The sequence below is a fragment of the Quercus suber genome, unplaced genomic scaffold (genome assembly GCF_002906115.3).
Source record: "Quercus suber isolate HL8 unplaced genomic scaffold, Cork oak 2.0 scaffold_567, whole genome shotgun sequence".
NCBI classification, from domain to species: domain Eukaryota; kingdom Viridiplantae; phylum Streptophyta; class Magnoliopsida; order Fagales; family Fagaceae; genus Quercus; species Quercus suber.
Window position 1 is genome coordinate 46,401 of NW_027070012.1, and position 13,156 is coordinate 59,556.

Below are 13,156 nucleotides of genomic sequence, written 5' to 3' on the forward strand. Positions count from 1 at the left end.
AAATTTTCCTTACATAAATGGTTTCTTCATAAGATATTCATTGGATCATTAAGAGCACAACAGAAAATAAGTGATTCATGTTTCTTTGTGCCAATATTTGAAGAGAAGTTGGACCAATAGAGAGGGTACTACTAACCAACAGAAAAATTGAAAGCAAGAATTCAAGATTGTTGTTAGAGAATGGAGGGAGTCCATCTACCCTTCTAAGAGGATTTGAATTACGCTGTCTATTCTATTGTACAAAATATATGTCATTTTAGATACCTCACCTACCGAATTCAATGTTAGTTGTGCATGAAAAAGAAAACGTGTATATATATATATATATATATAAGTGAAAAAAGAAAGAGGGGCTTGATTATAATATAATGTAAAAACGTGTGGATCTCTTCGACAAAGAAAAAATCTAGGAGCCATTAAGTTTGTGAAATCATTATGTTCAAGTCTTATGTAGTGGGTCCTATGGTGTGGTGTGTGTGTGTGTGTTTAAATCAGGCTGCCACTAGTTTGATTGTGTCATGCAAGTCACTTCCTAATAACTAGTAAGTGTGATATTGACCTTTTCATAGATGGTGAAGGTTGTGGGGCTGTCTTAATAAAGAAGCAAACGCTAAGTAGCAATTTATTATAATTTTAATAAACTTACGTGGTAGACCATCAGCTTGTTTTGAAGAAAATGCCTAATCATCTTTTCAGGGAAAAAAAAAAAAAAAGGTTTTCTTTCTTCATTTGATGTAAAATAACTAAGCTGGATTATAGCTAATGCTTATAATGGATTGCAGGAAAAAGGAATGCATGGGTGTGTGGCTTCTTTGTGCACTTCAGCTTATTTGGGACAGGCATTGCCTATACAATTACATCTGCTATCAGCATGAGGTTTGTTATATGCTCCTCCTCTCACCACCAACATGATTCTAGAGCGGAGTGATTTTGGTTTCTACTTAAGCTTTTCAAGAATTGTTGCCATTTATTATTTTAGAGATGCATTATAAGAGTTTTTGTTGCCAAATTTTGTAATTTGGGTCAATTAAATTCTAGAGGGGACTATACAAGGAAAACAAAAAATATTGGTTTTGTATTAGTGTTGTTAGTGTCACCAAAAAAATAACAGAATTGGCACTTCTATGATTTTACATGGTCAAACATTTTCCATTCAGCACTATTTTTTCTCCCTATGGATGCAGAGCAATCCAGAAATCAAACTGTTACCACAGAGAAGGGCACGAGGCCGCATGTAGTTTTGGAGATACCTCTTATATGTTACTTTTTGGAGTTGTCCAAATTGTACTATCTCAGACACCAGACTTTCACAATATAGAATGGCTATCTATTCTTGCTGCAATCATGTCCTTCACTTATTCTTTCATTGGATTGGGACTTGGCTTCGCAAAAGTTGTAGGTATGCTAGCTCAGGCCATAGGCTTATACATTGAAAAAGAAAATGGTAAAAGTACACAAAACCCCATGTGGTTTCTTTGTAAAACACATAACCCTCCCAAAGTTTTAAGTGTGACACTTAAGTCCCCATGGAATTGTTTCATGTGTGAACCATTAAATATCCGTAAAAATAAATGGTGAACTACTCATGTGATAATATGTGTCCATTTTTAGAACTACATTTTCACATAAAACAATATCACAGGAGGGTTTAGTGTTAAAATCAAAAACCCCAAGGGAATTAAAAGTGTTATACAATTAATGGTTTACACAAAATAATACCACTCAAACCTCAAGGGGGTTCCATGTTTTACAAGCAAACTACAAATGGGTTTTCTGTATTTTTCCCAAAGAAAAAAGAAAATTTCAAGAGATTATATTACGTTAGTGGTGATTTTTTTTTTTTTTTTTTTTTTTTTTTCTGTATTTTAACTTTTCTTCCAAAAGCTAATAATTTTCTTGTCATAAATATTGCAGGAGATGGATATGTTAAGGGCAGCATTGGAGGAATTTCAACTTCTAGTGCAGCAGATAAAATATGGTTGGTAGCTCAAGCTATTGGAGACATTGCATTTGCCTATCCATACTCTCTCATTGTGATTGAGATACAGGTTTGATACCCTTCAGGTCTACATATTTAACAATTCAGGTACTTAAAAAGAGTTAAAGAGGTTAATATAAATGATGCATTTTGTAAAACATGAAGGATACTTTGAAGTCACCTCCACCAGAAAACCAGACCATGAAGAAGGCCTCAACAATAGCAATTGTAGTTACAACCCTCTTCTACCTCAGCTGTGGAGGCTTTGGATATGCAGCCTTCGGGGATGATACACCAGGGAACCTCTTGACAGGGTTTGGATTCTATGAACCATACTGGCTCATTGATTTTGCTAATGCTTGCATTGTGCTTCATCTACTTGGAGGATATCAGGTAACCCTATTATATGCTAAATTTATCATACTTAAATCTTCCAGTTCTTGTTGGCATCTGAAATCTCTGCTAGACCTTTGTTATGTTTCTCTCGGTGGCCACGATTATGGTAGCTATTTCTTTACCATTAAAAGTAGTGCAAAGTGCAGCACAGTACTATATATCTAAAATAGCCAACACAGAATATTGCTTTGGTATAACATAGTTTTAGTACTAGAATGCTAGTCTATATCTATTTATTATGCTTTTACATGAGTTTATGTTGGCAGGTTTACAGTCAGCCATTGTTTGCAAATGTTGAAAGATGGTTTGCTGACAAGTTTCCAAGCAGTGGATTTGTAAATGATAACTACACTTTAAAATTGCCATTGCTCCCAGAGATAAGATTAAACCTTCTCAGGTTGTGTTTCCGAAGCATTTATGTTGTGTCGACAACTGCAATTGCAATGTTGTTTCCCTACTTCAACCAGGTTTTGGGAGTGCTAGGAGCCTTGTTCTTCTGGCCCTTATCAATATATTTTCCAGTGGAGATGTACTTTAAGCAGATGAATATTGAAGCTTGGACAACTAAGTGGATCCTGCTTCGAACTTTCAGCATGTTTTGCTTGCTTGTGACATTATTTTCCTTGATTGGTTCAATTGAAGGACTTATAACTGCAAAATTGAAAAAGAGTTAAAGAGGTTAATATAAATGATGCATTTTGTAAAACATGAAGGATACTTTGAAGTCACCTCCACCAGAAAACCAGACCATGAAGAAGGCCTCAACAATAGCAATTGTAGTTACAACCCTCTTCTACCTCAGCTGTGGAGGCTTTGGATATGCAGCCTTCGGGGATGATACACCAGGGAACCTCTTGACAGGGTTTGGATTCTATGAACCATACTGGCTCATTGATTTTGCTAATGCTTGCATTGTGCTTCATCTACTTGGAGGATATCAGGTAACCCTATTATATGCTAAATTTATCATACTTAAATCTTCCAGTTCTTGTTGGCATCTGAAATCTCTGCTAGACCTTTGTTATGTTTCTCTCGGTGGCCACGATTATGGTAGCTATTTCTTTACCATTAAAAGTAGTGCAAAGTGCAGCACAGTACTATATATCTAAAATAGCCAACACAGAATATTGCTTTGGTATAACATAGTTTTAGTACTAGAATGCTAGTCTATATCTATTTATTATGCTTTTACATGAGTTTATGTTGGCAGGTTTACAGTCAGCCATTGTTTGCAAATGTTGAAAGATGGTTTGCTGACAAGTTTCCAAGCAGTGGATTTGTAAATGATAACTACACTTTAAAATTGCCATTGCTCCCAGAGATAAGATTAAACCTTCTCAGGTTGTGTTTCCGAAGCATTTATGTTGTGTCGACAACTGCAATTGCAATGTTGTTTCCCTACTTCAACCAGGTTTTGGGAGTGCTAGGAGCCTTGTTCTTCTGGCCCTTATCAATATATTTTCCAGTGGAGATGTACTTTAAGCAGATGAATATTGAAGCTTGGACAACTAAGTGGATCCTGCTTCGAACTTTCAGCATGTTTTGCTTGCTTGTGACATTATTTTCCTTGATTGGTTCAATTGAAGGACTTATAACTGCAAAATTGAGCTGAGAAACTGCACTTGAGTCCTTTCATAATGGAAAAGGAGGATATAAATATATCTAATGATTTTATGCAGAATGATGATGATGGCCCAAAAATTGTGCAGAAAAATTGTTATTGATTCACGAAAGTACAAAAAATATCAGACTAAATTATTTTTTATGATGTAGGCATCTCTAAGTTTTAATGAGAAGCTTGATACATTGTCAGGATTATAGGGAACTTGACATTGTAAATTGTTGTTTTTAAATATATATGAATTAGAAGAACTTATTCTTTATTCAATTTGTTGAAGTGACTCTTCGCAGGTAATGGCCCAAATTATTGATCAAAAAAAAATGGCCCAATTTAATGCAAGCAATTTTAGAAACAACGAAATTTTTTATAAGCTGACAAACAATTGAACCTACACATTGGGTTGGTTCAACAATCAACAGGGTTGATAATTGGGTCAAAATTTGCCCCCCTTACTTGGGTCAAACCATTCACACAATTTCAAGTTTGCCCAAAATTTTGCACTGGCAATTTATGAGACACTTTGATCTAGATCCAAAACTGAAAACACTCTCAACATCTTTGGTAGTCATAGACTTTTTGGGTGAGAACCACTTTGTTGTGAGACACAGAGTGCATTAAAATTGATGTACAAGAATACAAACTCCTCAGCATCAGTACAATGATGTGTTATATCATATGATAGGGCCAATTCTATCCAGCAAGGCCACACGTGTATATGTTTTGTATGGACACTATAACGGTTAATAACAGTTAAGCCGCCACCAGCCAATCTTGAGGAAATGTGTTAGTTACATGAAATACGGGTTCACATAATGAGACCCACTGAACCCCACGTGCAACATCAACCTAAGCTTTTGCAACCTTCGAAGGGTGACTCGGTTCAACCTTTTAAGGTGGAATTGGATTTGTGTGTGAGTCAAGCAGAAACCCACCCAATAATATATTTTTCTTCTTTTTATTTTTTGCATAAACCCAAAACAAAGTTAGAGAGTCAACAAGAGAGAGAAAGGGTTGACCGGGTGTCTTATGGGTGAGCTACCGGCCCATCTCTCACACGCACAATAGCGTTGAATTCTTTAATAAAATCATGCACCTTTGATGTCTCTTTTTTACCTTCACAAATTAACACCACCATGCAATTGCAACCCCATTTCCTTTATATAAGAAAACCTACTTTGGTCTCACATATTAGATATCTAATCAACCAAAAATATTGTTTCAGCTCCTTTCTTTTTCTTGAAAACATATAAAAATCATTATAAAAGAGCTTAAGTAGAGAGAGGCAGTAGAGAATTCTCTTTTACTTGTGTCCCTTACTCTAGCCTTCCTTTTTTCCATTAATTGCATTAAAAACATTTCTTGCACCCCACATTTGCTTTTATTAGGGAGGAGAGAAAAAAAAAACCAAAGATGGGTAGGATTCCATGTTGTGAGAAGGACAATGTGAAAAGGGGACAGTGGACTCCTGAAGAAGACAACAAGCTCTCTTCCTACATTGCCCAACACGGCACCCGTAACTGGCGCCTCATCCCCAAGAATGCTGGTTTGTGCTCTCTCTCTCTCTCTCTCTCTCTCTCTCTCTCTCATAAATGTAATTACAAAATAACTTAGGCTACTTCTATATTTCATATACAAGGTCTTCAAAGATGCGGCAAGAGTTGCAGGCTAAGGTGGACTAATTACCTGCGTCCTGATCTTAAGCATGGCCAGTTCTCTGATGCAGAAGAGCAAACTATAGTGAAGCTTCATTCTGTTGTTGGTAACAGGTACACCACTTCATGCTGCTCTTTGCTCAAACTGGAATATCAATATTCTTTTGCGAACTAACAAACATTAGAAGAGATTAAACAGAACACCAAGTGTGTCATGAATGATTAATCGTCTCATTCTAATTGACCTCAATTTTTAACTTTATATTTATCCTCAAAGTCCATTGTTTTGTTAGTTTAAACAAACAGTTCTATTCCTATTTTTTTGTCTCAATATTTTGGGTACTAAGTAATTATTTCCTACATGGGCATCCAGATGGTCACTAATTGCAGCTCAGCTGCCTGGCCGCACAGACAATGATGTTAAAAATCACTGGAACACCAAACTGAAAAAGAAGCTGTCAGGCATGGGAATTGATCCTGTGACCCACAAGCCCTTCTCCCACCTAATGGCTGAAATTGCAACCACACTGGCACCCCCACAGGTGGCTCACCTTGCAGAAGCAGCCCTTGGCTGCTTCAAAGATGAAATGCTCCATCTCCTTACTAAGAAGCGCATTGACTTCCAGATCCAACAACCCAATGCAGCACTAGGGAACACCACTGCCACTTATATTAACAGTAAACAAGACGAAAAAGATGATACCATTGAGAAGATCAAGCTTGGCCTATCCAGGGCTATCCAAGAACCTGAGATGCTACCATCAAACAAGCCATGGGACAGTACTGGAGCGACATCTGCAAATTTTGCAGGGGCCTGCAGTGCTTTCCCTGCATCTATGACTGGATATCAGTATGGCCCGTCATCTTTTGGCAATGACGGGGACAGATCACCATGGAGCCAGAGTATGTGTACAGGAAGCACATGCACAGCAGGGGACCAGCAAGTTCGGTTGCATGAAAAACTTGAGGAAGAAAATGGGGAGGATTCTGAGGGTGGGAAAGGAATCAGAAATGGGTCCAGCATTTTCAGTTCAGACTGTGTCTTATGGGATTTGTCATCTGATGATCTAATGAACCCAATAGTTTAAGAAAAGTTACAGAACAGGAGTGCGAAGAAGGCAGGAATCCTACTTCAAGGATTAAAAATAAACATCTTACAGCAATTATAATGATTGACATGTAAATAAAGCTCATTTCATAAATCATGATAAAATACAAGAAAAAGCATTATTTCTTGCTAATAATTTCAACTATTTGTGTTCAAACTATATCTCTGCTATTACTAGAAATACAATGTAGGTCAAGCAAAATATGAAGATGAAGAGGATGTATCAGCCAGAACCTGCAAGTAAACAAGAAGAAAAATAATTTTAGGAAACAGAATTAAAGTTTCTTTTTTTTTTTTTTTTTTTTACAGAAGTCTAGAGTTCTTGGAGAAGTAATATTTCTGCAAAGCTACCTCGAGTTGCTCTTCAGTAAATGAATTTTTCTGAACATTCCATGTATCTGCATGGGTCCGCCGGAACTCTGCAACTGCTTTTGTAACTGTAGATTTTACAGGTGTTGGCTCCCCGGCAAAACGAGCCAGTATTGTAACATGCTCAGGTAACCAACTGGAGGAAAAAAAACACCCTAATGCTGTTAAGGAACTAATATATCAAAAGGAAAAAAAAATATATATATATATATATATAGGATTTTACTAATGTGTGCCCTTAGAGCACACATTAATTTTCATTTTTGGAAAAAAATTTCTCGAAAATTAAAAAGGTAATAACAGCTATTTCAATTTCCGAGAAAATGTCTCCAAAAATAGAAAGCTTAATGTGTGCCCTTAGGGCACACGTTAACCGGACCCATATATATATAAAAAAATTGGCAATAAAAACCCATTTAGACCATTCAATCTGATGTCCCATCCCTGAATGAGAGCTAAAAGGCAAATAGTTTGAATGTTATTGATATATTAAACAAAAAGGTTTGAATGTTTAAAAAGATCCAGCATAGTTATACCAGAACTCAAGAAGAATTATAGGACTAGGCAAACCAAGAGGGTTTTGGCTCCTCCCCAATCCGCTTCCCTCAAACAAATCCAGTTGATGAATCCTTCTTTCTTTTTTCTTTTTTTTGGATAAATAACGGAATTTTATAAATCCAGTTGATGAATCTAAGCAAAACATGTGGTACAACTTATTTTTCAGCTTTTTGAAAATGGGATTGTTTGAAAAAACTGTACCTAGAAAAAGTGAATTTATAAAAAGTTGTACTTTGAAAAAGTGCAGGTTGAAAACACACTACCAAATGGGCATGCAGTCAGTTTGTAGGGTCCTAACTTGCCATAAGGAACGGAGCTTATCCTTTCTGGTGGGGTGGAGGTTTGTGTGAAGGTAAACTTTTTCACCACAGAGATTTTGCGCCTCATTTCCACACAAAATTTGTAGAACTTTTCACTATCTTCCATAAGAATGATATGTTTGTACATACACCACTCATTTTAGTCAAATAACCAAAAATCTTTTGGGATCTTTCATTAACTAATATTAGCTAACTAGTCACATTTGGTCAATTTAGACCCATTAAAACCAAAAACCAAGCTTTGGGTTGGTATAAGTGCGCCTATTGTTGACTGACGACTCAAAGAAATTGGAATTTGTAGAAATGTTATCAAAGGAACAATCATAATTCAAAGTTTTCTAATCTATAAGTGAATGAAATTTGGTGTGTAAATCCAGTGATAAAAGTTGGTTCTAATTTCAAATTATATATATATATATAAGTAAAACAATAGTTACAATGGGGGAGAGGGGATTTAAATCCTAGATATCTCCGTTAAAAGTGTGCCAATTCAGCTACAAGCTTCTTGGCAGATCCAATTTCACATGTAAATTTTTTAAATAGTTTTATTTCAGAAATTTTCTGTAACAATTTACTATTGCTATGTTATCAATATACCATTTTAAGAAAACAGACTGGTGGGTTTAATAACATTTGAACTCACAATCTTGATCCCACCAAACCCACCCATTGGAAGCTTTAAGTAAGATACATTATGATTGTGTTGGCCATATATTTTCACAATTACATAAACATCAGATTCATGCATCCTCTGTATTTAAGCTTTCCTTGATTCAATAAAATTATTACTTAAAGTTTTTTACGCATCATCGAAGTTGTTACAGCATATCTCTAAAAACTAACTATAAGATCAACTTCTTCAACTTAATGTAACACACCTGGGCATGTCATACGGCGCTGATAACACAGAAGCAGTCAAAGCAAGGACAGCACCATGTATAGAGGCAATGGAGTGACCAGAACTTAGATTTCTGCATTTATAGACATTAGATCAGAATAATGAAACTTTACATGAAATACCCAGTAATACTCAATACAAAGGGTATCCAAATTATAAAATGATTCACATATATAAATACATGAATACATGCATGAACAACTTACTGGTTAGTATATGATTGCATTATTATTAGTGTTCATCAATACCAGGAGGCATAAAATTCAGTACTTAAAATCTCAGGCAGATAAGTACAGAATCTACAGATTTCTTTATATTTGACAATGCACTCAAGCACATATTGCATACAAAATTTACTACAATAACAACAACAAACAAAGCCTTAGTCCCAACTTTTGAGGTTGGCTATAAATCCTCAACAAATTAGTTAGGGTCAGTCATTTGTATCCTTTTCCTCCATTCTGCTCAATCTAAAGTCATACTCGTTGTTATTCCCTTAATTGACATGTCCTTTTTTCTTACTTCTACTGTGATTTTTGCATATAAAAGATTAAATTCATTAAAAAGCATGAATCATACATCCTGATCCAAAATGCATTCAACAGCTCAACGAAACATTTAGAAGTGGCTCAGCAGAAGAAAAGATTTAATTGATTTCTTTGTTAATAATTGTTCTTCACAACGATCCATTAAATTACTCTTCAACTGTACAAAGATATATTCATGAATCATGAACCAGCAGTCCATCTGTTTCAACCCACCATTCATAATACTATCAGCATTTCCCCAAATCACTCTGGTTTCAACTTCCATGAAACAACAGAACCTTACTAACAGAAATAGAACTTATTTATGAAATGCAAGCAGACGCGTTTACATGTGTCTATATGCATGCAGGACATTATAAAAAGAATACAGCAGAAAGTGTTGTGCGCATGAAAATGCAGATAAGTAGGTGTCGTCTCCTCATCGAAAAGGCATATCAAGTAATTAATAACTAAGGACATCAATAACATGATTCTAACCTCTGCTTTCTCTTTCTTTGAAGATTATTTGCCTTCAAGTAAGCTCTATCACGAAAATCTCTTGCTAGATCTTCATCCCCGCCCTTCATTAGGCCTGCCAAAACTGCTGCAGCATGCTCTCTTACCTGAGCCAGAAGTTAGCTAAATAACTTGAAAGGAGCTAAATTCTACACCAAGACCCAAAAACCTTAGCTTTTTTTTTTTTTTTTTTGATAGATAAGCCCAAAAACCTTAGCCTGTAAAGAAGAGCTATAGACTCCTAAAAGGTCCCAAAAATTAGGGCATAATTGGTTAAAGAGAAAATCTCAAGAACCACATAACTTGTTCTTACTGTTACTTCATTTCAGGGGTCTATGACTTCTGAATTAAAATGAGTTAGCAATATCATTGTTCTTATCAATAGCATCACAATCTTATATGTCCAAATCTGAACTACCCAAAACATGGATCATATTACACCCAATATTCCACATTACTTTTCAAATAAGCATCCAGAAGTTAATACTTTTTACTTGCCACAGACAATCCCATATTCCAATTTTTGGAGGGGTTATCCCATCAGTGAACCCCCTTAAAAATTGAAAATTTTCATAAAAAGAAAACTACTACTGTAGGTTAGAAACTTGCCTCCACTTGGTTATCTATAAGTAGTTTCTCCACAGTGCTCCAGATTTGTTGTTTCTCCACACTTGAGAGAATGAAAGTGTGCCTGTTATAAAGACATAACATGACTTTAAATGCCTCTGCCTATAGCAAACATTTCTCTAAAAACTATGACAGACTCCAGTCCACACAAGATATCAAGTCAATATAAGATATCATGAAAGGCTGAAGATAAAGAGGTAATTAGAAGAAAGAAGAAGAAAAAAAAAAATTTAAAAACATTGAATCTTCCTTTATAAATGACATTTTTTGAAGTATAGATACTCGTGCAAAAATATGGACACTGTTAAATTTAACTTCCCCAAGAAGAAATTTATTCAAGATTTGATAAGCTAAACATATCACAAACCAAAAAACCCCTACCCCCATTCCCCACAACCCCCCCAGAAAATGGTGGATTTAATCGTTCATACATAATTCTAACAATGTTAAACATGAGAAGAAATAACAATTACAATGTTATTGAGGCAAAGAACTAACCAATACAATATTATTTTCCTTGTAACCTTGGGAGTTATTTTCTTATTTTTGTTTTGTGCATCTTTCACATGGACAGGTAAGAGAAGCTATAGGTGTTAACCTTTCTGTATTGTGCTCTAACATTCGGCTTTATGCGTCTTCGGATCATGATTTTTCACATGAAGGGAGAAATAGTGATATTGATAACAGACTTAAAGATGGAGGTTGGGTTCAGTTCCTAATAAAACGAGCATCTGAAGTGGTAATAAATATTCAGAGTACCAGCCAATCTGACAATTTGGAGACCCCAATAGATTCAAAACTTCAAGAAGTACATTTGAATGGAGATTCACAAGATGATGTCAAATGGATGGAAACGGTACTAACTTTCAGGAAACTTTTCTGTTGAATATCCTTTTAACTCATAAAATCTTCATTCACGGATCTATTTTTCCTATTGTGTGTAGCTATTCCATTTTATCATCTCGTCTTTGAAGTCTGGAAGATCTTCATATTTGCTGGATGTAATTGTGGGGCTTCTTTATCCTGTAATTTCCTTGCAGGTATGTTGAGCACCTGTTTGCTTGTGTTAATATTACTCTACTGATTTGCATTGTATTAATATTTGGTTCTGAAATTCACCAGTGTTTAAATTTTTATTTTTTAAATATTTACCTGTCTGTTTAACTTATTGAAAAAATATGTTCCTGTCAGTTTAGTATTGATGTTTTAATTGGGGTTTGTTGACCACTATGTCAGAGAGAACTTGGAATTATTCATTCCTTAACTGAAGTAATATTGATAGAATTAGTTTTTCTAAATTATAAGATTCATAATTTTTATTTTGTTCTTCATATTTTTAAAATTTTGATTTTCCAACAAGTGACTTTCAGGATAGCACATCTCACTTTGTTTGCTATTCCAGTTTTCTTCGAATGCTCTAATTTTAGTAGTATCTCCTTAAATTTTTTTTAAAAAAAAAGTGTGGTGTCCCCTTGTACAAACCTACAAAATCATCTAAAGCATGGTATTGAAGTAAATTTACAAATCAAAGATAGGAGTCCTCTCTGAAAATGGATTTCTTTTCGTAATTATGAAATTCTGTTCTGTTGAGTGAGATAAATCATTGTATACTGAAAAATGAAAATCATAATTCTGTTTTGACTTCAATTCCAATTTGCTCTTTGCCATATGGATTCTTAATGCCTTTGCACTTACTCTTAACTGCTAATTATGGCTCCCTCGTTCCTCTCGTTTATAGTTAAGAGAGATGTGATGATTTGCAGTCTCATACAATCTGTTCAACGCCATTCATATCTTGTGACAGACTTCTGCCATGTAAATAGCTAGCATTCCATTTTGGATGCTTCTATTTGGGAGTAGTCACTAGTGGAGTCCCTACTACCTGAAGTAGTTGTCTTTTCATTTTGGGTGCTTCGGTTTGGGATAGTCATTAGTGGAGCCCCTACTAACTTAATCAGAGAGCAGATTGTACTTTCTGCTTAAAGCGCAATTCGACAGTGGTGACTGAGACAGACAGGAGACCATATACTGATTTGTGATATAGATTTTAGGATGCAACTTGTTGGCCCTTTCTGATCTTTAACATTTATGATTCCTTGTACAAAGTCTAAGATGTTTCTGTTGTATTAGATTTCAATTCTTTGGAGATAATTATTGGAGAGACAATACTTACAGGAGTTTTTGTTTTTCATTTGTTTTATTTGCATCATGATGCCTAGTAGGTTGCGCATCACAACTTCTTATCTGAGAATTATTACTGCCTTTTGAAGGAAACATCAAATAAAAGATTTGTCAACGTTGGCCAAGGCTGCTTTTGAACTGCTAAAATGGAGGATTTTCTGGGAACCTCATCTCCAGGAGGCCGTATCTGTGATTCTCTCTTCAGCCAATGATTCTAACTGGCGGACTAGATCTGCACACTGACATATCTGCGAACCTTTATGTATAGGTATGGTAACTGAAGAGGTTCCCCTTTGCATTGCATCCTTGAATGATTACAAGTCATATAGCTGGTTACGGTTTAGTCTTTTTGGCCCTGGGAGAGATTGGGAGGGGGGGGGGGGTTGGGGGGAGTGGGGGGAGGGG

General features: G+C 35.6%; 3 protein-coding genes and 1 long non-coding RNA gene across 6 annotated transcripts in view; 3 read left to right on the forward strand and 1 right to left on the reverse strand.

Moving 5' to 3' along the window:
* Window positions 1-4,262, forward strand: part of LOC111994050 (probable amino acid permease 7) — a 28,833-nt gene extending 24,571 nt beyond the window's left edge. For 2 of the 3 annotated variants that reach the window (XM_065764533.1, XM_024025910.2), the window contains exons 3-7: window positions 783-876; window positions 1,185-1,399; window positions 1,915-2,048; window positions 3,088-3,315; window positions 3,585-4,262. In XM_065764533.1, the coding sequence (XP_065620605.1) occupies window positions 783-876; window positions 1,185-1,399; window positions 1,915-2,048; window positions 3,088-3,315; window positions 3,585-3,986 (1,073 nt within the window). In that variant the 3' untranslated portion in view covers window positions 3,987-4,262. Of the gene's footprint in view, window positions 1-782; window positions 877-1,184; window positions 1,400-1,914; window positions 2,049-2,143; window positions 2,372-3,087; window positions 3,316-3,584 lie in introns of all 3 variants that reach the window. The other variant, XM_065764534.1, reaches the window with a different exon arrangement.
* Window positions 4,263-5,405: 1,143 nt separating this feature from the next.
* Window positions 5,406-6,761, forward strand: LOC111994049 (transcription factor MYB80). The gene is made up of 3 exons (XM_024025909.2): window positions 5,406-5,538; window positions 5,632-5,761; window positions 6,021-6,761. The coding sequence occupies exons 1-3, from the start codon at window positions 5,406-5,408 to the stop codon at window positions 6,733-6,735; spliced, it is 978 nt and encodes a 325-aa protein (XP_023881677.1). The 3' UTR covers window positions 6,736-6,761.
* A 58-nt stretch (window positions 6,762-6,819) lies between these two features.
* LOC111994048 (proteasome activator subunit 4) lies at window positions 6,820-10,681 on the reverse strand. The gene is made up of 5 exons (XM_065764535.1): window positions 10,553-10,681; window positions 9,926-10,050; window positions 8,881-8,973; window positions 7,107-7,260; window positions 6,820-6,989 (listed from the first exon to the last, which is right to left on the reverse strand). Exons 1-5 carry the CDS (start codon window positions 10,652-10,654, stop codon window positions 6,948-6,950), a joined length of 516 nt encoding a protein of 171 aa, XP_065620607.1. The 5' UTR covers window positions 10,655-10,681; the 3' UTR covers window positions 6,820-6,947.
* A 437-nt stretch (window positions 10,682-11,118) lies between these two features.
* Window positions 11,119-13,042, forward strand: LOC136063735 (uncharacterized). The gene is made up of 3 exons (XR_010625348.1): window positions 11,119-11,426; window positions 11,515-11,610; window positions 12,841-13,042. It is a non-coding gene; the product is annotated as an uncharacterized LOC136063735 (long non-coding RNA).
* The last annotated feature ends 114 nt before the right edge of the window (window positions 13,043-13,156 follow it).

Bases quoted from the DNA above. Each gene is read 5' to 3' on its own strand.
- LOC111994048 (XM_065764535.1), bottom strand. From the start codon at position 10,654: ATGTTATGTCTTTATAACAGGCACACTTTCATTCTCTCAAGTGTGGAG. The intron at 10,051-10,552 runs GCAAGTTTCTAA...CTTCTGGCTCAG, and splicing joins TTATAGATAACCAAGTGGAG to GTAAGAGAGCATGCTGCAGC. The intron at 7,261-8,880 runs GTGTGTTACATT...TTTTTCCTCCAG, and splicing joins GCGCCGTATGACATGCCCAG to TTGGTTACCTGAGCATGTTA.
- LOC111994049 (XM_024025909.2), top strand. From the start codon at position 5,406: ATGGGTAGGATTCCATGTTGTGAGAAGGACAATGTGAAAAGGGGACAG. The intron at 5,539-5,631 runs GTTTGTGCTCTC...TTCATATACAAG, and splicing joins CCTCATCCCCAAGAATGCTG to GTCTTCAAAGATGCGGCAAG. The intron at 5,762-6,020 runs GTACACCACTTC...ATGGGCATCCAG, and splicing joins CATTCTGTTGTTGGTAACAG to ATGGTCACTAATTGCAGCTC.